Source organism: Rhinatrema bivittatum, chromosome 4 (genome assembly GCF_901001135.1).
Source record: "Rhinatrema bivittatum chromosome 4, aRhiBiv1.1, whole genome shotgun sequence".
In the NCBI taxonomy this organism is placed as follows: domain Eukaryota; kingdom Metazoa; phylum Chordata; class Amphibia; order Gymnophiona; family Rhinatrematidae; genus Rhinatrema; species Rhinatrema bivittatum.
The window spans coordinates 464,215,068-464,238,339 of NC_042618.1; the positions used below are offsets into that span (position 1 = coordinate 464,215,068).

Here is a 23,272-nt window from a genome sequence, read left to right on the forward strand (position 1 = left end):
ATTTTTTTTTTTTTTTTTTTACTTTTGTTTAAAAAAATAAGGTAAAACCTCAGAAACTGGACAAGCATAAACATGTGTGTTACCATAATCCAGCAGACGGATATATGCATATGGGGTGTGGAAATCCGAAAGAACTGTATTCGATGGGGGGAGAAGGACTAATGTGAACAGAGCAGGAGAGAGACCTTGGGGTGATGGTGTCTAATGATCTGAAGTCGATGAAACAATGTGACAAGGCAATAGCTAAAGCCAGAAGAATGCTGGGCTGCATAGAGAGAGGAATATCGAGTAAGAAAAGGGAAGTGATTATCCCCTTGTACAGGTCCTTGGTGAGGCCTCACCTGGAGTACTGTGTTCAGTTCTGGAGACTGTATCTCCAAAGAAACAGAGACAAGATGGAGGCGGTCCAGAGAAGGGCGACCAAAAAGGTGAAGGGTCTTCATCGAATGACTTATGAGGAGAGATTGAAGAATCTAAATATGTACACTCTGGAGGAAAGGAGAAGCAGAAGTGATATGATACAGACTTTCAGATACTTGAAAGGTTTTAATGATCCAAAGACAACGACAAACCTTTTCCGTTGGAAAAAAATCAACAGAACCAGAGGTCACGATTTGAAGCTCTAGGGAGGAAGACTCAGAACCAATGTCAGGAAGTATTTCTGCACGGAGAGAGTAGTGGATGCCTGGAATGCCCTTCCGGAGGAAGTGGTGAAGACCAGAACTGTGAACGACTTCAAAGGGGCGAGGGATAAATACTGGGGATCCATAAAGTCTAGAGGATGTGAATGAAGAGAAGAGGCATGGGGTGGCTTGCGGGAATGACAGCTACTACCTGTAGATTAATATCCTTATTCAATAAACATACACACGGTTATTGCGACTCCAACATTGCTCTATGCTTCAACGGCAAGAGGAAATGTGAAAAAAAGGATTTGCATCCACAAAAAAGCTACCACGACAAACTGTCCTTGGTCTCTGGAGAAAGAGAAACGGGTTGGTGATACTTCGCCGACACCAGACTCCACTAGCCCAGGAGCGCTTGCTGCAAGGGACGCATAATAGCAAAGGCCCATGGCACCAGCTCCAAGGTGGAGGTCATGGAACAGAGGACCTGTAACATCCCAAGCTCTGGGGATCCTCAACTGCGCCAATTGCAGATTATGCGATTGTAACTTGCGGGCCCGTTCGTTCTTCAGAATTTCTCTGCCCTTGTTGGTGTCGAAGAATGCTCCCAGATACTCCAGAGTCTGTGACGGTACCAGGTGGCTCTTTGCCAAATTCATCACCCAGCATAGCAATCACAAGGTCCGAAGCACCGTTTGCACCAGTGTATGGCAACTGGCTGCCGACTTTGCCCGAGCCAATCGTCCAGATAGGGATGCACTAGGACCCCCTGCCAGCGTAACGCCGCCGCCACGACCACCAAAATCTTGGTAAAGACCAGAGGCGCCGTGGCCAATCCGAAGGGGAGCACCTGGAACTGGAAGTGCTGCCCCAAGACCATGAACCTCAGGTAGTGTTGTTGGTCCCGAGAAATAGGTATGTGAAGATATGCTTCCGTCAGATCTAGGGATGCCAGGAACTCCTGGGTGTGCATCGCTGCTCTCACCGAGCGTATCGTTTCCATCCGAAAACGAGTAACCCTCAACGCCACCTGTTTAAAGTCGAGAATGGGGCGAAAGATTCCCTCCTTCTTCGGATCTACAAAGTAAATCGAATACTGCCCCGTTCGAAGTTCCTCCGGAGGCACCGGCACAACGGCCCCCAGGCGCTGCAACCTGCACAGAGTCTCCCGTATCGCCCCGCGTTTCTGAATCGAGCCGCATGAGGAGATTAGGAACAGGTTGCTGACGGGCCGAGCAAAGTCTAAGGCGTAACCATCTCTTATCACACCTAGTACCCACTGGTCCTGTGTGATCTTGGCCCACTCCCCATAAAACAATGCTAGCTGACCTCTACAAAAGGAACGGCGGAGTGGGCCGGCCTCCTTTCATTGCGTAGATTTGGGACTGGAGGCAACGGCATTGCGGGAGTTCCTGAAGGGTCTACAGCCCCCTCGAAAGGGCTGCCCCCAGGACTGTCCTCTAGATGAGAAATTCTTCTGTGCATCCGCCCCTGTGAGCCGCGGCTGGCGAAACCTGCGAGTGTCCCGAAAAAGCTGCCGAGCGGGAAAACTGCGCCTACCCCAAGGTCTGTCTTCTGGCAAGCGAGATGTTTTAGGCGTCTGCCAGCTGCTGCACAATCTGATCAGAGTCCTCCCCAAACAGGAGCTGACCCTTAAAGGCTAAAGACAACAACTGGGACTTAGAAGAAATAGCCGCAGACCAGTTATGAAGCCAGAGCATGCGCCGTGCCGACACCGCGGCCCCCATAATACTGGAGGATGTCCGGACCACATCATATAATGCATTGGCAATGAACGCTATCGCCGATTCCAACTGGTCTGTACAAGCAGCTTGCTAATCCGTGAGTGTCCGCTCCTCCTGGGCACGCTGTACCCAGCGTAAGCATGCCCTCTGTATGAGGCTGGAACAAATAGCTGCGCGAAGACAGAGGGCCAAGACCTCAAAAATCCTTTTGAGTTGAATCTCTAGCTTGCGATCCTGAACGTCCTTTAGAGCTGTCGCCCCTGTAACTGGGATAGTCGTCTGTTTTGTCATGGCGGAAACCGCGGCGTCCACCTTGCGTAGGGCAAACAACTCTAGGGTCTGTTCCGGCAAAGCATACAGCTTAACCATAGCCCTGCCGACTCTCAATCCTGCGTCCTGCATATTCCATTCCTGCTCCACCAACGTCTGAACTGATTCATGCTACGGGAATCCAGCAGAAGGACACCTCGTGCCCTGTAAAACCAGACCTGCACAGTCCTTACAAGAGTCAGCAGGCGGAGACTGGAATCGCAGTTCCTCCAGGACCTGAGGGAGGAGTGGCGCTAGCTCGTCTGTGCGGAACAACCTGAGGATCTTGGGGTCATCCCCCTCTGCCGGAGGACCAGAGTCCAAATAGTCACCCAGGTAGTCATCCACCAGGTCCGGGTCCGCTGCCCGAGTACCGTCCAGTGTCCCCCCTGGACAGTCGGGATCGTCCTGCGGAGCTTCTGTGGGCACGCGCACCCCTCGAGCGGGTGCAGCTCCTGCCTGCAACGGCCCCTGTATGTCCTGACCGGGAACAGAGTCAGGCAGCGCCCCTCCCCCGGGACAAGCCTGGCTCCGGGAGCCAAGAGAGAGGTTGCTGACCCCCTCCACTAGGCATACACCCCTCGTACTGTGCCAAAAAAGCTTTGTGCATCAAAAGCACAAATTCCGGCGAAAAAGGAGCCGGAGCCCGCCCACTGTCAGGCGGAGGCAAAAGGGGGCCCTCCTGACGCTCCCTGTCCCTCTATGGAACCTGGGAGCACTGGAAATAGCACTGGAGGAGAATCTTCTACAGGCTGCAGCAGCATGGGCCTGACCCCCGGGGGATTCAAAATGGCCACTGCTTCTGCGGTTACCGCAACGGGACGCCTCGCAGTTGTTGCCGAGCCCGACGCTGCTGGGGAAAGGACAGAAATGCTCCTCCGCCGTTTAGCCGGCCGAGGGAGCTCAGAGGGACCTCCCCCCCCAAAATGCAAGCCGTGCCGGGGTCGACCCGCATGTGCGACAAGCCACCCCCCCTCACCATCGCAGTACCAACGGCCCGACAAGTAAAAAGTAAAAAAGACAGACAAAAAAACCCTTTAAAACCCGAGAAAAACCGCCGAAATCGCGCCGGGGAGGGGGGGGCGCGGGAGAGAGGGAGCCAACACAAGCTCCTACGTGTTCCTGCCTACCGAACCCTTTATTTATTTATTTTTACTACAAACTTTACTGCACTAAAAGCAGCCTCACTGACGGGCCGATACAGTAAAAATCGCAGGAGAGCGGGCGAGCGCCAGCTCTCCTGTGCGCGCAATACAGTAATTTATTTAAATTAGGGTCCAAGGCAAAAAGAGGCGCTAGGGACACTAGCGCGTCCCTAGCACCTCTTTTTGGACAGGAGTGGCGGCTGTCAGCAGGTTTGACAGCCGATGCTCAATTTTGCCGGTGTCGGTTCGAGCCCACTGACAGCCATGGGCTCGGAAACCGGCAAAATTTGAGCGTCCGGTTTTCAACCCGCGAGCCCATTTTAAATTTTTTTTTTTTTTAAACTTTTGGGGCCTCTGACTTAATATCGCCATGATATTAAGTCAGAGGGTGCACAGAAAAGCAGTTTTTCTGCTTTTCTGTGCACTTCCCCGGCACCGGCAGAAACGCCGACCTTTGGGTAGGCGCTAATTTCTTAAAGTAAAATGTGCGGCTTGGCTGCACATTTTACTTACTGAATCGCACGGGAATACCTAATAGGGCCATCAACAAGCATTTGCATGTTGTGGGCGCTATTAGGTTCGGAGGGGTTGGATGAGCGTTTTGGACGCACTATTACCCCTTACTGAATAAGGGGTAAAGCTAGCGAGTCGAAAACGCGCGTCCAATCACGGGTTAACAGTGCGCTCCGCCAGAGTGCACTGTACTGTATCGGCCTGTGAGAGATTCCTCTCCTAGCACTGAAGAGAGCTGTCCAGCTCAATTCAGCAATTAAACAGGAGAGGAAAGTGAGGAAACTAATTTGGGAGCCAACTTGTGACAGGGATGGATCCGGACCATCGGATGTGCACTTCACGGTTACTTCAGGGTACGGGTGTACAAAAGGATCACCGACCCCCCAGCCCCCCCACCTCAACCAGACAGGATAGGGGCTCCTCACGAGCAACCCCGACCCCCCTGGGAGAAAGGCTCAGCTTAAAATTAAAGAATCAACCAAAAAATTACTAGACCAAACTGCAGGGTTCAAGCATCAGTCCTGCACTGCTGGAGACAGAGAAATACTGAGGAACTGCAGGGGGCATCAGCATTTATAAAGCAGTGGCAGTTTTACTTTCTCTGTCTCTGCCCGCTGGCATGGTTGTATGAACCCAGGAGTCTGGACTGATCCGATACATACAGGGAAACATGATTTGGTATGTCAACTGTCTAAAGCATAGAACAGATATTTTTAAACATGCTCATTTTCGGCTCATTACAAAATTATGCAAAATAATCAGCCATCCGGATATCCTGGCTCAAAGAGCAATTAAATATTCCTCTCTCAGGTGTTCCCACATAGCAGTCCCATGCATTGGACTATTTAATTAATGTTACAGGCCAAAATTCCACAGCAAGATCTACAGCTGGCAGGATTGTCTCAAAAACCAAGAAGAAATGCTGGCATGAAAGAGAATATATAAACATTTATGAAACATGCCAAAACAAATTGGAGATACTTAACATATTGTACACGTCTAGCCATCTTATCTTATGACTTGCTGCAGTGCCTGTTTAAAAATCTATTTTGATGATCCAAAAATATTTTCCCATTTGCCTTCTTGAAATGATTTTGTTTAAATACATCATTTCAAAAAGCTATTCAATCAATGCCAATCAATTTTATGATTCAGACTTTGAAAGTGCCAATCACTAGAAACGGGGACCCAAGAAATATTCGCTTTTTCAATAAGAACATGCCATACTGGGTCAGACCAAGGGTCCATCAAGCCCAGCATCCTGTTTCCAACAGTGGCCAATCCAGGCCATAAGAACCTGGCAAGTACCCAAAAACTAAGTTTATTCCACGCTACTGTTGCTACGGTAGTAATAGCAGTGGCTATTTTCTAAGTCAATGGACTTCTCCAAGAACTTCTCCAATCCTTATCCAACACAGCAGAATACCTGTTTCTTTTGCCTTCTTATCTTCCTCATTCTTCTCCATCCTGGAAGAGCTTTCTTCTTTAGATTTTATCTAAAAACAAAACCACTGCGGTCAATATCAAGCTGTCAAAACATACAGCAAAGGAAATCCAAGGCGATACTGTGAGTCAAGCCTTGCTGGCACGGTTTCAAACTTGTGCTAATGGAACCTCTAGCTCTGACTGGCACTGGAGGGAATCAACTCCCAGGTGCACGGACGGAGACGCTCATGAACCTGATAAGTCTAGATGTCTGGTTTCCTGTGAGGATATCAATACTAGGGACGAGCCAGGTAGTTTTCAACAAAATGAAGCCATTTAGTACCAACGGGCACAATTCAAAACCTTTTTAACATGGCTATATTTTGTCCACGCATTAGAACTTTATTCCTGAACAAAAAATGTTTGCATGGAATAAAAATGTCAGCAACAGGAAGCTGTGTAAAATTTTAATCGTGACCATAAGGATTAGTTACATTTTTTTGTTGTATCTTAAAACACTATATAAAAGAGCTATAAATTTGCAGGGTGACAGAAATATCACTATGCAGGGTGACAGAAATATCACTATGCACCTAAAGTACACCAAATAAAATTACTATTAACTTACGCAAATCATTTTTGGCAACCTGGCAGGCAGACTTACAAACACTGCCTCACAGAACTCGCAGTTTCTATCTGAACTCTTTGTCCTGAGAAGACGCATTAATCTATCTCCCTGAACAATTTAAACTCGAATTCCCTGGTCATTGCCAATAGCATTCATACCTGTGCCTGGGTCAAGGGGAGGGGTTAGTTGATAAGGGGTTATTGGGGTTGACCTGTATCATCATGTTTTGTTGACTCTGTCTGTGGAAGTGGGCACGCAGAGTAATCGGCCCTCCACATCTCCTTCTGACTGTAAACGAGATGTTTTTGTGAAAAATTTAATAAAAAGTTTGAAACATAAATTACTATTAACTCATTTGCTTACAAACACAGGCATACAACAGCAGCTTATGGAAAGGGGGGGGACGGGTTTAGAGTAAGCCGAGATGTCAGCGGCAGTCGCTGTCTCAAAAATCACGTAAGTCATTTCCATCCAGCGGCTTTCTATCTATTCTGCATAGCGGTGCACAGGCATCACCACCTTTATGGGAAGCATTCACACACACAAGGGAGAATCAGCATCCACCGCCAACCCAATGCTTCCTCCCAAAATGATGCCAAGGCCTGGGGAAGAACCCGAGCCCTTCTGACCCAAACTATTCCCCCCCCCCCCTCCCATCCCCCAAAAAATCAAGTTGCCTGGCCAGGCCCTCCAACCCCCCTTTCCCCAGAAAGAGATGCCAGTCTGGGGACACCCCCCAGCCCCCTTCTGTGAGGGTCCTAGGTAGTAAAAGCGGCAGAAGGGTTGCCCACTTCCCTCCTGCCCCTTACAAATGGCACCAGTCGGCCCTAAGACCGGCATCATAGTAAAATGAAAATGGCGCCATTTGTAAAGGATGGCAGAGGGGCAAGAGGCAAGTGGACATCCCTGTCCCCTTTACTAACCAGGACCCCCATGGAAGGGGTAAGTGGAGGCTGGCGTGGTTCCTGGCCCAGTTTCATATTTTGTTTTTGGTTTTTTAGTGCATCACCTGCTTTAGCAGTCACGCTATGCCCCCGATTTCCACCAAGAATGAGGCTTCCTTCTACGCCATACTTGGGATTTTGCACAGGAACTTTTTGATAAGCAAAGCAAGTGAAGAATAAAAAAATGTTAGAATAAAAATATGATATTTCTACTACTAAATAATTAACAGCTTGAGAACAGAAGAAGAATATAAGGGTGAAGCCTACTTCTGCTGGCAGTAAACAAGGTGATCTACTTCATACAATAAAGCTGATTTTTTTTTTTTGGTTCAAACAAACCAGCAATCTAAATGCAGAAGACAGGCCACTATCAGGGCATAAATAAAACGCCAAAAAAATCCAAATAAAAGTGCAAAAAATGTTTACAACTCTCCTCACCCAAGCCAAGGAAGATCATGCAGGATGTTAAGTGGGTTTGACGCAAGGCCCCATGTAGTGTATGGTGAGCTGTTAAGGTTTGTGGGAATAAATTCTGCACTCACTGTTATCCCATTTGCATTTGTGCATGGAATATGTCATGTCAAACATTTTTTGATGTTTGAATTTTGGACTGCTTCCATTTGTCATACCCAAATACCTCCTGTTATATCTTATGGCAAGGCTTTTTCAATCTAAGGACCTGATTTGCTAAGCTTTCTTCTCCATAGACAAAGAATGGCAGAAAAGCCTTAATGAGGTCCAGATTCAGCAAGCTGGCTAACTGGCAACTTATCTGGCCAAAGTTAGCCGGATAACTTGTTTTGCATATTGGAGCTTAGCTGGATAAACACCCCACTGTATATACTTGCTTAAAGTTATCTGGCTACATGTAAATGGATAACTTAAAAACCTAACCAGCTATGTTTGAATATAGCCGATTAGGTTTTTAAGATTTCTGGCCTTGTATGGCCGGATAATTTGCTACTTATTTGGATATCTTTTGCAGATACCCGGATAAGTAGTGATGCTATTTATCTGGACATCTTCACATGGTATCTGGGTAGATAGCACTGTTTATAGCAAAACAAAAAAAAAAAATGGGCATGTGGCCCGATTCCCAACATCCCTAATTATATATCGTCTGGCCCCATTGGGCCGTGCATCTACTACCTCTCCCAACCCGTCTGTACACATGGCCTTTGGGTGGGTGAGTCAATGGGAGGTGTTTTTGTTTAATGAAATGGGGAAAGGGGGGGCCTCAATTGGGTGGTCACCACCTTGGGGATGATCAGGAAACATGTAGTGAGGTGGTGGGTAATTTGACAGTGGAATTGGGGGGAGGTGGATTCAAGGGAGGATTTGGTAGGGAAATGGTACCATGTGATGGGTCAGGGCTTGGTGCAGATGTGGGATGGGGTAATGCTAGGAAGATGACATTTTTCTCCTCTCCCTAGTCTTCATTGAGTTAGCAGGGCATAAATGTGTTTTACGATGCCTGGAGCATCATCGGAGAAAATCTGGCACCTATGAAGATAAGGTGATTTGGCATCAAGCAGCTACATTGTGTTTTAAGTGGATTGTGTCAATTAAGAAGAATTATTATTCAGGAATTATTGAAAGAGGCGACAACCCTAGAATTTTGTTTACAGTGGTCAAGGCCATACTGGAAATGGACGTAAATGAATCTATGAAGTTTGCTAATGCACTGGATTGTGAAGCATTTGCAACCTTTCTCCAGGAAAAGGTGAGGCTACTGAAAGATGGATTGGATGGGAAAAGGGATTTGTTGAATCTCTCTGGGAAGTTAATCTCAAGAGGATGTTAAGGGTCTGGTGGTTCCCATGAGAGAGGGCAGAGAGAACTTGTACGGAGAAGTTGTGCAGTCGCCTCTATTTGAATTGAAGTTGCTTTTGAAACAGGTGAATCTATCAAATTTCATTAGATCCATGTCAGTCCTTTTTGGTCCACGGGTTGTCTGATGAGGTGCTCTCTTTTCTTTTAAAACTAGTAAATACCTTGCTATCAGATGGACTTATTCCTGAAATCTGGAAGAAAGCAGAGGTTTTCTTCTTCTGAAAAACAATAAGCTGGATCCCACAATCTGCAGTAGTTATAGACCAGTGTCAAACTCGCTAATTGTAGCGAAGGCGGTGACCAAACAATTTTCTGAGTTTCTGGAAGAACATAATGGTCTGGTTGCAGCCCAGGTGGGATTTTGCAGGGGCTGTAGCACAGGAACAGCTGGAGATCATTGTTTGATGTCTTGCTTCCCTGTTTGAACTGGGGGGGGGGGGAGGCAGTTTTATGGATATGCTCAGTTTATCGCGAACTTTTGATTTAGGTGGATTATTTAATCTCTTGGTGTTTAAACAAGGGTTTGGGGAGTCCAGTGTTCAAATGGCTTGGAGCTCTTTTTGCAAGATAAGTCTCAAGATGTGGCCTTTCAGGATGAGATCTCTGTGTTTAGGGAACTTCATTTAGGATCTTTTTAACATTTTGGGGGGGGGGATTTATGACCATTTAAGCGGACGATATACAATTAGTACTGCCTTTGGAAAGGAATGGGGTGGAATGCATTCAATGAGCTAATACATGTCTAGGTTTAGTGGGAGAGTGGCTGAGGAATAAATGGCTTGGTTTTTAATGCTTGGACAATGGAACTGTTGCAAATTGGGCTGCAGGGTTTTCTGAACTTCCCTACTGTGGGGAGGCAATTTGCTAGTGGCAAACGAGGAAGCAAAATCCTTGGGGGGGGTTATATTAGATTCCTCTTTTTCACTAGAAAGGCAGATTTCCCAGGTTGCTAGAAGTGCCTATTTAAGACTGAAGTTAGATACTTGAAACCTTGCCTGGACCTCTTTGCTTTAAAAACAAGGTTTATTATGCATTAGTAATGGCTCAATTGGATTACTGCAATCCGTGACTAGTAAATTGCATGTAATACAGAATATGGCTGCCCTTATTTCGGGCAGATCATGATGTGCTTCGGCTACTCTGGCTACCTATAACTCAGCATTGTAGATTTAAGTGTCTGGTTTCAGCCTTCAGGGTGGTAAAGGTGTTGTCACCTGCATCTGAGAGGAAGTTTGAGGTGGCTGTCTAGCTGTCATAACTTGCAAGTAAGCTACAGATATCATAGTTCAGCTCCCAGCAGTGAAGTTTTTTAAGCATGTGTGTTTGCAAAAATCAGGCCTTTGGAATGAGCTCTCTCATATTACCAGAGGAAGGTGATCTGCTGAAATTACAAAAAGGTCTGAAAACATGGTTGACATCCCAGGAGAGTGAAAGGTAAGGAAGGAGGATGCACAGCCGTTGATAGCAGCTGTTGAAATTGTTCTTTGTTTTTATGATATTGTTTTAACTGTATTGTGATTAATTTTGTTTCGTAACTTTAAGTAAATTGTGTATATCACTCTCGGCGAATCCTAATTGGTTTGGAAAGCAATTCATAAATGCTGTTAAATAAACATCCAGGGAAATAGTAAGTTATCTGGTCACAATAAGGCCGGATAACTTTAGGCCTGCTCTGAAACAGTCCTAAATTTATCCAGCTAATCTAGCAGGATATGCGCGATATTCAGCTAGGTTAGCCAGATAACAACCCTCCCCAGAACGCCCCCTTTTTATTGGGCTAAATTATAGCCAGATTTAAGTCATTATGCCAAATTTGCCATTTAGATAACTCAAAAGTTATCTGTTTAAATGGCTTTTGAAAAAGAATTCTAAAAGAATTTCCACAAGCTTTTTCTTGTAATCTGGATACACTTAATTGCAACTTGAAAAATATTAATGGAGAAATTACTTACCTGATAATTTCGTTTTCCTTAGTGTAGACAGATGGACTCAGGACCAATGGGTATAGTGTACTCCTGACAGCAGTTGGAGACGGATCAGATTTCAATCTGCCGTCAGTCCTAGTACATATAACCCTGCAGGAAATGCAGCTCTTCAGTATTCTCCTCGAAAAGCAATTGTGGATATATGCGGAACTGAATAACTTGGATAAGTTGATTAACTTGAAGTGGTTGAGTTGGTTAAAGCTGGAGACCGCCAGTGCCCTCAACCTAGAAACGTCGACACCCGGTAGGATGGGTGTCCTAATTGGAGGGAAAGCTTGGCTTACCCATGATTATCTTGCTCTTGGGGATGTTGCCCGAGAATTCCATGAATGACGGCAGCCGTGGGTGGGATGCTGAGTCCATCTGTCTACACTAAGGAAAACGAAATTATCAGGTAAGTAATTTCTCCATTTCCTAGCGTGTAGCAGATGAACTCAGGACCAATGGGATGTATAAAAGCTACTCCTGAACTGGGTGGGAGGCTGTCCGTGTCCCACTTATTACTGCCCTTGTGAATGCTGTGTCCTCTCGAGCCTGAACATCCAGGCGGTAGAACCTGAAGAAGGTGTGGATGGAGGACCATGTCGCTGCCCGACAGATCTCGGTGGGTGACAGCATCTTGGTTTCCGCCCAGGACACTGCCTGGGCTCTAGTGGAATGGGCCTTGACTTGCAAAGGCGGCGGCTTGTCTGCTTCTACGTAGGCCGCCTTGATAACTTCTTTGATCTGGCGGCTATGGTTGCCTGCGAGGCTGCTTCCTCTTGCTTCTTCCCGCTGTGAAGGACGAATAGATGGTCCGTCTTTCGTACGGATTCCGACCTTTCCAGGTATCTGCCGACGTTGAGGTGGCACAGGCGGCGAGATTCTTCCGAATCCTTATGCTCATCTGGCGATGGTAGTGAGATGGTTTGGTTGAGATGGAAGTGAGAAACCACTTTGGGGAGGAAGGACGGGACCGTGCGTAACTGGATGGTTCCCAGAATGAGTCTGAGGAACGGTTCCCAGCAGGACAGTGCTTGTAGATCGGAGATACGACTGGCCGAACAGACTGCCACCAGGAAGGCTGTTTTCAATGTTAATAGTCGGAAGGACAGGCCGCGGAGAGGTCTGAAGGAGGCTCCTGCTAAGAAGTCTAGGACCAGGTTGAGGTTCCATAGAGGCACCAGCCACTTTAGGGGTGGTCGGATCTGCTTGACTCCCTTCAGGAAGCGGGAGATATCCGGGTGAGAGGCTAGGCACCGTCCTCACTCTTGGTTCCGTAGCATGACAATGCAGCCACCTGTACCTTGATGGAGTTGAGAGACAATCCCTTCTGTAGACCGTTCTACAGGAATTCCAAAATCGCGGGAATTTTGACTAAGCGTGGGATGATGTCGCAGTCCTCACGTCAGACTTCGAATACTCTCCAAATCCTTATGTATGTTAGGGATGTAGAGAACTTGTGTGCTCGGAGCAGGGTGTCAATTACTGCCCCCGAGTATCTGCTCTTCCTCAGGCGAGTCCTCTCAATGGCCAGGCCGTAAGAGAGAATTGAGCTGGATCCTCGTGGAGGATCGGCCATTGTTGGAGCAGGTCCCTGTGTGCAGGTAGCGGGAGGGGGCTCCCTGTCAGAGGCCTTCGCATGTCTGCGTACCACGGTCTTCTTGGCCAGTCCGGGGCCACTAGAAGTACTGGTCCCTTGTGGTGTTCTATCTTGTGGATGACTGCGCCCAAAAGGGGCCACAGTGGGAAAGCGTATAATAGAGTTTCCTGTGGCCAGGTCTGTACCAGGGCATCGATTCCCTGGGACTGAGGTTCCCGTCTGCGGCTGAAGAAGCTGGGCACTTGGGCGTTGGACCGGTTTGCCAATAGGTCCATGGTTTGTGTTCCCCAACGGCTATCAACTGGAATGCTGTGGTCGACAGTCTCCATTCTCCTGGGTCTAGACTTTCTCTGCTGAGGTAACCTGCAGAGACATTGTCTTTCCCCGCAATGTGGACGGCCGAGATCTCTCGAAGGTTCGCTTCTGCCCATGTCATTAGGGGGTCTATTTCCAGAGACACCTGTTGGCTTCTGGTTCCTCCCTGACGGTTGAATTAGGCCACCGTTGTGGCGCTGTCCGACATGACTGACTGATTTGTCTCGGAGTCTGTGACCGAACCGTAGGCAGGCTAGTCTGACTGCCCGTGCTTCTAGGCGATTGAGGTTCCATCCCAACTCTTCTTTGTTCCATTGACCCTGGGCGGTTAGCTCCTGGCAGTGTGCTCCCCAACCCCGTAGGCTGGTGTCCGTGGTGAGCAGAATCCAGGTCGGTGAAGACAGCCTCACTCCCTGGCTCAGATTGCCTTCCTGTAGCCAGCATCGTAGTTGGGTCCGAATTTTGTCAGGGAGCTGGAGACGAACGGGTTAGTTCTGGGACAGCAGGCTCCATCGTGACAGTAGAGAGCGCTGTAGGGGTCTCATATGAGCTCTTGCCCATGGTACTACTTCCAGTGTGGATGCCATGAGGTCGAGTCCTTGGAGGTAGTCTCATGCTGTGGGACGAAGCTCGCTCAACAGGGTTCGCAATTGGGTCATCAGTTTTGATCTCCTTGTCAGTGTCAGGATGATCTTGTCTTGTTTGGTGTCGAACCGAACTCCCAGGTATTCTAGGGATTGGGAGGGTTGCAAACAGCTCTTGTTTGTGTTGACCACCCACCCGAGGCTCTCCAGTAGAGTTTTGACTTGGTTGGTCACCTGGTGACTTTCCTCTGGGGATTTTGCCCTGATCAGCCAATCGTTCGTACGAGGATTCCATCCTTCCTCAGTGTTGCTGCCACTACCACCATGATTTTGGTGAACGTCCGGGGTGCTGTGGCTAACCCAAATGGTAGTGCCTGGAACTGGTAGTGATGGTCCAGGATTGTGAAGCGTAGAAAATGCTGGTGCTCTTGATGGACCAGAATGTGCACGTAGGCTTCCTACAGATCCTGGGATGTAAGGAATTCTCCCGGTTGTATTGCCCTTATGACCGAGAGTAGGGTTTCCATGCGGAAGAGAGGAATCTTCAGGTGGCGGTTGACCGACTTGAGGTCCAGGATAGGTCGGAATGTCCCTTCTTTCTTGGGAATGATAAAATAGATGGAATACTGTCCAGTATTTATTTTTTGTGAGGGCACCGGTGTTATAGCCTCTAAGACGAGTAATCTGGTCAGTGTAGCTTCCACTGCCATCCTCTTGGAGGGGTCGTGGAGGGGGATTCCACAAACTTGTCCGGAGGGATGTGGTGGAAATCCAGATAATATCCCTCTCAAATGATGGCTAGGTCCCACTTGTCCGAGGTTCTCTCGACCCAACTTTGGTAGTATAGGACAAGTTTGCCCCCTATGGCTTCTTCCCTTGGACGAGTCGGCTGATTTTCATCGTGGGGTGCAGCTGGGACCTGGCCCCGAGCCGGCTCCCCTTTTATTGTGCTTGTTCCGAAAGGACTGGCTCCCTCCTGTGGGGCGAACCGCTTGATATGTGCTTCTCAATGGGTTGAAGCACTGTGATCCTCTGCCCCTAGACGTTAGGGGGAAGGGTTGCTGGTTTCTCTTATTCCTGTCCTCCGGTAGCCGCAGCAGTGGGGATTCACCCCATTTGTTGGCTAGCTTCTCTAGTTCGCTTCCGAACAGGAGGGTTCCCTTGAAGGGCATCTTTGTGAGTCTCGTTTTGGACGATGCGTCGGCCGACCAGCTTCGGAGTCAGAGTTGTGTTCTGGCTGCCACGGCAGATGACACGCCTCTAGCTACGGTGCACACTAGATCAGAAGCTGGTTCCAGGGCTTCCCCGGGAGTGTTGTTCCTTGTCTGTGATAAGCAGACGCATGTCACCACAGCACAGCAGACTGTGATCTGTAGAGACATAGCGGAGACATCAAAAGACTGAGGATGGATTCTAGACGTCTATCTTTGGCATCCTTGAGTGCTGCTCCTCCCTCGACTGGGATAGTAGTGCGCTTCGAGACCGCACAGACTATGGCATCCACTTTCGCACATGCCACGAGATCTTTGGCAGCGGGGTCCAGAGGGTACATGGCTGCCAGGGCATGCCCCCCTTTGAACGAGGTCTCCGGGGTTTCCCATTCCAGGGCAATTAGCTGATGGACGGCTTGTAACAGTGGGAAATGACAGGAGGTCCGGAGTCCCTCTAGGAGGGGGTTCGACTTAGGTTCCCCCGAGGTACTTGTGCCCGGGATAGCAAGCTCTTTCAGGCTGTGTGTGACTAGGTCTGGAAGCTCGTTTTTGGTGAAGAAACGCCTCATGGTTCGGGGGGGTTCTGTCCCGGGGGGAGTTCCCCTTCCTCCAGGGGTTCTGAATCACCGTCTGAGTTGTCCATGTCCCCGAGGGTGGGGCTTCTGGGTGGTGGAGGCACTTCTCTGTGCATAAAGGGTCCCGGGATGTTGAGGTCCTCTGGTGGAGGCTGTGGCCGTGTTATTGGAGGCCCCGACTGCATGTGGACGAAGGTATGAGGCCTTTGAAGAATTCCACCCAGGAGATAGATGCTGGGTCTAAATTAAGAGGTGCTGTGTTCCTGGGGAGCCCCGGTTGAGGGAGGCTCCCGCTGGGGGACACGATGTCTGGCGTACTGTTTGAGAAGCTGGATCCCAGCACCGGCTGGGAAGGGACATGGGTTGAATCCCCCAGGGCCTCCTCGCACTGTACACACAGGGCTGTGGCCTCCTCATGCTGCGCAGTTCTGATGTGGCATGCTGGGCAAAGGCCCTGAGCCTTGATCTTCTTCTCCAGTGGTGTCATAGCTTGTGCGCGTAAAAAAATACAGGGACCGGGCGGCCTAGTTATGCGCTCCGGTGCGTCAAGTTTGTGCGCGTTTGTTGAGTGCGTGCGGGCCAAACTTATGCGCCCGGCACAGGAGGCGTGTGGTTGTGCGCGTCGCTATGCGCACGGCCTTTATGTGTGTGCCAATGTGCGCACAAGAGATTTGCGCGCACGGCTTGCCTCTGTGCGCACGGGTCGGGACAGCGGACAGGGCGGCGAATAGGTCAAAATGGTGATGGCGACCATGCGGCCAGTATGGCGACACCTCAGAGGGTCTCCACGTGGGAGGACCCCCGAATCTGACCGGGGCATAGCCCTGCTAGGGCTGATCAACCCGGTGGCACTGGCGCCGGCTGGCGACCTGTGCGACTCTTCGAACTTCGGAGACCGGAGACTTTAAAGAAGTTTTCTACTTTACCTTGTCTCAGCGTTTCCCGGTCTCGTTCTGGGCAGTCTCCGGCTGCGGGGAAAGAGGGAAAATACCTTCACTGCCGTGCTCGAAGTTGCACCCGCTGCCTCTCAGCCTCACCCGTTGCCGGGGGCTAAGTCCATGCTGAGGGTCGGCTGCTAGACCGAAGCCAACTTCTGAGGGATCGCAGAAATCACCTCGGGAATTCTCAACTGGGGGAGGGACCCAAGGGGTGTCACCGCAGGAGATCGGGACTCGTCTGTAGAGGTAAGATTTCTTCTTGTTTTGGATTTCTTTGGTAAATTACTCTAATGCTATGCGAGCGTGCATAGAGTCCCGAATTGCTATGGAGACGGAAAATACTGAAGAGCTGCACATCAGATTGAAATCTGATCCGTCTCCAACTGCTATCAGGAGTACACTATACCCATTGGTCCTGAGTCCATTTGCTACCCGCTAGGAAAACCAATTTTCTGTCTGAATGGTTAGATGCGTGTGTGTTCTCAACCAGGAAGATTTGCTAAAGAGCTAAACTTGGCTAAATATTTTCCAGAACCCCTTATGTCAGTTAGTTAGAAGCAGACAAATAGGGACAGTGATACTTAGTAAGAATTCATCACTTATTATAATGATTTACTCATCCAGGGTAAACTGTTTCACTGAAGTTGCCCTCCTCTGTCCAGCTAGAAGTACATGCGAGCTTCCACAGCACGTGTACCTTTAGCTAGGATTTAAAAAAAGGCATTCCTGGAGACGTGTTTAGGACACGGAAGGAAAAGAGATTTTCAAATTGTGTGCATGCTATTTTGCCCCCACCTTGACTTCCTGCACAATATAGCGGGTGCAAACTAAGAGACCATTATTACTCTGCATACTTTGTGCCTATTTCTCAACGGGAAACTACACGCATGATCGCCCTATGAACATCCAAAGCAATGCATGTTAGCGCTAAAAAGTGTCCATGTACACTGGAGACTATATGGACTGTTCAAAATTATCCCCAATATGAGAGTTGGGAGAAAGGAAAGCTCTCCTGAAGTGTTTGCTTTATGTTACTTTGCTGTTCTGGGAAGACAAGTTTTCCATGTTGTTCATGATTAAACTTAAAAATGCTAAACTGTCTGTTGGTATATTATTGAAGGTTAACATGCATGGCAAGACTACCCTAAGATTGTTGTGTTAATCAAACACGGCTGTTGGCTGTATTCTGTTGCCTTTATTAAAGTTTATGTAATTTTGATGTGTATTTGAGCAAATACCCAACTAAACAGAGTTAAAAAAATATATATATAACCAACCTTTAGGAATTTGTATGCTGCAAAAACACCCACGCCAATAGCATACAAGGGCATCAGTGTGAAAGTTAGGCCTTTGCCATGTCCTTTAGACCTCTCCTTTATATTCTGTTCCACTGCATTTCTCATTTGCTGAATGTTCTCGTAAGTCTTGCCTTCCCGATGCACCAAATGCTGGCGACCACTTCCAAAATTAACTGTCATTAGAAAATGTAAACAGCAGCATAAAACCAAGCTCACAGATGTCTTTACAGCACTTGTTTTCTTAACACCACGTTAGTTTTAGGGAGGATAATATTCAGGTAAGCCCTCATAGGACTAAAGGCTTTAGCTCAAAATGTCAAGCGGACTTATGCACGCAAGTCTGCTTTGAAAACTTACGGGTATTCATGGTGTATCTTTGCGCAGGGAGATTTACACGCATACTTTGGAAATTTGAAAAGTATTTGCATAAACTCTTTCCCTGACCCAACTCCACCCTGGAAACAAGTCTTCCTCCTCAGGTAAAAGCACACGTGAAATGTTTTGCAATACCTTCACCCACAGAATCCATCAGTTGATTTTCAAAAGCATGATTTACATGCATAAAACAGGGTTTCACCACAAAACGTTCTTTGAAAATCAAGCCTATAAAACATATATCATGATGGAATTACTTTGTTGCTTTTCTTTAAATATAGTGTGGTTACAGAATTAAATATGGGCTGGGCTAGATGGACCCTTGGTCTGACCCAGTATGGCAATTTCTTATGGAAACTAAATTGTCATTATGGTTTCTTTATAGACCTATATATATGCTAAAGTATCTCAATGTCCATGGTCAAAAAGTTATTATGGACCATCTGGACTGCATACTTAATAGTTAAAAGAAAAAAATCCCACTCAAGTATTTGCCCCATATATTCTTGAAAACATTTAGGGGAGATCAAGAGGATGTGAACTTGCCCGGGGCGCTGATTCTGTGGGTTCTCTCATCAGCCTCTGCCTTGGAGCTGGCAGATAATATCATAAGGGGATACATCCCTTGTCTATATATTGCTGCGACTCGGAGATACCAGCGGGAAGGTTGAGAGGCATCTATTTGCCTGGGGCCCCCATCAGCCTTTGCTTTGGAGCCAGTGCAGGTCGTAAGCGGGGTGCCTACCTCTTCTATATATATTGTTGCGCCCTGGAGCATGCAGCCACCGGTGCGCAAAGCCACACACCATTTATTTATTTAACGGCTTTTCTATACAGATATTAGTGGAAACATCATATCGGTTTACATCAAACAGCAGGTAGAAAATTACATCAAACGGGGACTGGGTAGTGGAGTGAAGGTAAACTTAACAATAGTAAAAATAATATACAGAAAGCAGAAAAACAATCTGAGAGCAAGTTAACATATTAGGAGACGGGAATTAAAATGGAGGCATAATAAGAGCATTGGATGGGGGGCTTAGGACCTAAATCTGGGAATGCCTGTTCGAAGAGCCAGGTCTTTAGCTTTTTCTTGAATTTGATGAAACAAGGCTCAAGGTGGAGATTTGTGAGTAGTGAGTTCCAGCGGGAGGGGCCAGCAAGAGATGGCACGGTCCCTGGTAGAGGTGAGGTGTGCATTCTTAAGGGATGGGATGTGGAGGGTACCGTTGGTAGTTGCTCTGGTGGGGCGGTGATGGGGTAAGAAGTGGAAAGGCTTGTCAAGCCTGTTGGAGTTGTGGTTGTATAAGGATTTGGGAACAATGGTAAGGGTTTTGTAGATGATGCGTGAGGGGATCGGGAGCCAATGGAGCTCCTTGAGGCAGGGGGTAATGTGGTCGTATTTGCGGGCAATTGTGATGGTTCTTGCAACGGCATTCTGCAGCACTTTAAGAAGTTTTATGGTGGAATAAGGTAGCCCAAGGAATAGAGCATTACAGTAGTCCATTTTGGATGTGAGGGTCGCCTGGATAACGGTGCGGAAATCCTGGGTGTGGAGTAAAGGTTTGAGCTTTTTTAGGATATTAAGCTTGTAGAAGCCTTCATTGAGGATGGTGTTGACGTGCTTTTTGAAGTTTAAATGCTGGTCGATCTGGACACCAAGATCTCATGCAAAGGGGTGTGAGAAAATAGAGCTGAGTGCCGGGTCGCAAGAGAGAGTGGGGTTTGGCGTTTGATATGTGGAGCAGTTCTGTTTTGTTGGTATTGAGGGCAAGTTGGAGATTTGTAAGTAAGGAGTTTATGGAAGCGAGACACTTCTCCCAGAATTTTAATGTTTCGGAGATGGATTCTTGTATGGATATGATGATTTGCACATCATCCGCGTATTTATAGAATTTATTGTATATATACAATTCAAAACGTCTTCCCGCCCAACGAGATTCCAGAATTTAGCCAAACTAAATATCCCAGCACCCAATCTGACTAAACTCTCTAGCACAAAAGATCGATCTTTCATCATTGCTGGATCAACAATATGGAACACCATGCCCTCTGAATTACGCCAGGAACTCTGTCACAAAAAATTTAAACAAAACCTTAAAACCTGGCTATTTAAAAAAGCCTACTATCAATGATCTGAATCCTCAACTACTCTTCCTAACTGCCACAATCTCTCACATATTGCTGATATTCTATTAATATAAAGTTATATACTGTATTGTTTTTCGTTTAGTTTCCTTGTTATATTGTAAAGCGCAATGCTGAATTACTGTTTGAATGTAAACAGAGGTGATGTTATTTACGTACCCCGGTATAGAAAAATCTATAAATAAATAAATAAATAAATAAGGCCAAGGTTGGATAGTAGCTGGCAGAGTGGGATAAGGTATATATTGAAGAGGGTAGATGAGAGAGAGGATCCTTGCGGAACTCCTTGCGAGAGGCTAAGGTGGGAAGATTCAGAGTTGCCAATTTTGACAGAAAATTGTCTATTGGCCAGGTAAGATTTAAACCAAAGCAGGGCTGAGCCCGAGATGCCTATGTGAGATAGGAGAGCGAGGAGGTGGTTGTGGCTGATTGAGTCGAATGCTGAGGAGATATCGAGGAGGGCAAGGATGTAGCAGTGACCTTGATCTAGGCCAGTGAGGAGGGAATCCGTGAGAGTGAGTAGTAAGGCTTCCGTGTTGAGGTGTTTACGAAAACCAAATTGTGAAGGATAGAGGATATTGTTGTTGTCAAGGTATTCCATGAGTTGAGAGTTAACCGCCTTTTCCATGATTTTGACAATAAACAGAAGGTTAGAAATCGGACGGTAATTGGAGGGGTCATTCGAGTCCAGTGAAGGTTTTTTTAAGGAGGGGTTTGACTACCTCATGCTTGAGGGTGTCTGGGACTGTGCCAAGGGAGAGGGAGCAATTGATGTCTGCTAGAGGTTTCGCAATAGTGCTCGGGATGGTGAAGAGCGCTTTAGTCGGAATGGTGTCTGAGGGGTGGGATGCTGGTTTAATCTTTTTAAGGATGGATTCAATTTCCTTGGAGGAAGTGAGGTTGAGGAGGTCAAGGTTAGCATTGGCATTGATGGGAAGGGGTGGCAGGGGAGGGGGGGTAGCAGGTAATCTGAGGAGAATGTTTACTATTTTATTGTGGAAGAAGCGTGCGAGTTCTTCATTTTTACTGCTGGCATCGTTGTCTGAAATGGGGGCTGGGGAGGACTTAGTAAGATCAGCAACGTATGAAAAAAGTACTTTGGGGTTGTACATATATTCGTGTATTTTGGACGCGTAGTAGTCATGCTTGGTTTTGAGTATGGTGAGTCTGTAGGAATGCAGGATAGATTTATAGTTGGAGGCATGTTGCGGGGAGGGGACTTTGTGCCAGATTCTTTCCCTCCATCTAAGGGTGTTTTTCAGACTTTTTAATTCAGGGGTGTACCATGGTTTCTTATTTTGTAGAGCTGGGTGTAGGTCCCGGCTGGTGAGAGGACATAAAGCATTTGTAATATCTTGAGTGAGATTGTTCCATGAGGCTAGGGCGGCATCAGGAGTGGTACATTCCAGTTTGGACAGTGCGTTGGAGAGTGCTGTGATGGGACTCTCAAAGGGGCAGGATTTTCTAAAGGAAATGGTCTTACTGTGGGGGGGGGGGGGTGCGTGTGGTGGGGGCCTTTAGAGAAAGGGGGGCATTGATAAGAGAGTGGTCTGACCAGGGTACAGGGGTGCATGAGGGAGGTGTTGGGAGAGTGGATGCAGGAATTGATGAAAATAAGGTCGAGAGTGTGCCCAGTTTTATGAGTGGGGGGGGGGGGGGTGAGATGAGCTGTCTGAAGCCGATGGCCAGGAGGGAGTTGAGTAGGGTTTTGCAGGAGGAAGAGAGTGGGGGGGGAGGAGTCTACATGAAGATTCAGTTCTCCTAGAATGATGGATGGGATTTCAATATTGATATTGTCAGATATGAATTCTATGAGTGCGGAGGGGTTGAGCTCTAGAAGGTCGCGGGGGGAGGAATAAAGCAGATTTAGAGTTCAGGGGATTTGAACAGGCCAATCTCAAATCTGGGTGGGGTATTTATGTTCAATGGTCTGAGTTTCAGGTGCTTTTTAGCTGCAAGTAAGAGGACTTGGGATGGAGAATGTGTCATAGTGGGACAGAGGGAGCTGATTTAGGAGGACAATGTCGGAGTCTTTGAGCCAGGTTTCTGTGACAGCGCAGATCTCTGGCTTGGAATCTAACAGTAGATCGTTAAGAATTGGGGGTTTTTTCAAGAGGGATTGGGCATTGAAAAGAACTATAGCGAGGGTTGTGAGTCCTAGAAGCTGGGTCAGGGGGGAGATGAGGATGGGAAGGAGGGATTTGCGCAGCACAGGGGGGATGACGTGGGGTCTGTGCGAAGGTTGGTGAATACGGGGAATGGGGAAGGTATTCGTGTTAGAGCTAGGGAGTGGGGGCATGTCAAACGGCTAGGATTGAGGGCAATAGGGAGGACAAGGTGGGGTGCAGAGTCTTGGAAGGAGATATAACAGAGGGAGGGAGTTATAACAGAACAATGAACAGGTTACAAAGTTAGTTGTGTTGCTGTGGAAAAGGCGACACTGGAGTACAGAGGACCATCAGACAATAGTGATGTAAAGCATCAATAGACAGTGAAATGGCAATGGTTGAGTAGCATAGGGTGAGCACCTGGGTCACACGGTAAGGGAGGCAGAAACTGGGCAAGCTGTGGTAAGAGTCAGCGTTTGGCCAGTGCAGAGATCCGGGATTCCGTAGGAAGGGGGGTGCGAAGTTGAGGCAAATGACGAGTTAGGAGGGGGGCGCACTCAGTGGGCGCACGAAAGGGTACAGAAAGGGGCAGGCCCTTTTGGTCGCGCCCAGGGCCTGCTTTTTTTTTTAAAAGGTGGCCTTGGCACGGGCAGATGAGGTCACAGTTGGGGCGGGCCCTTGCGCTGACCTGGGAGGCGTGCTGGAGTGCCGGTCTGAGCATCGATGCGGGTACCACGCGCTCCTTCCAAGAGCAGCTAATAGTTTCAGAGTCCATGGGTAGGAAAAAGCTCTGGTCCAGCTCAGATGAGTTCTCCTGTTTCCTCTTCTCAATCCAAATTGGACAAGGTATTATCTTAGAATTGGAAGAGTATCAGTTGCAGTGCTCGAGGGCTCCCCGTCTGCATCTTCCGAGGCATCCATCTTGCCACCCTTCCTGGAGGTGGGGAGAAAGCAAGTTTTGGAGGATGGGAAGCACATATTCAAA

The 23,272-nt window shown here is 47.8% G+C and overlaps 1 protein-coding gene across 3 annotated transcripts in view; it reads right to left on the bottom strand.

Moving 5' to 3' along the window:
- Window positions 1-23,272, bottom strand: part of LOC115089156 (coiled-coil domain-containing protein 107-like) — a 40,105-nt gene that overhangs the window by 14,123 nt on the left and 2,710 nt on the right. For all 3 annotated transcript variants that reach the window (XM_029597167.1, XM_029597165.1, XM_029597166.1), the window contains exons 2-3: window positions 17,636-17,829; window positions 5,765-5,834 (exon numbers count right to left, since the gene is read on the bottom strand). In XM_029597167.1, the coding sequence (XP_029453027.1) occupies window positions 5,765-5,834; window positions 17,636-17,761 (196 nt within the window). In that variant the 5' untranslated portion in view covers window positions 17,762-17,829. The remainder of the gene's footprint in view (window positions 1-5,764; window positions 5,835-17,635; window positions 17,830-23,272) is intronic.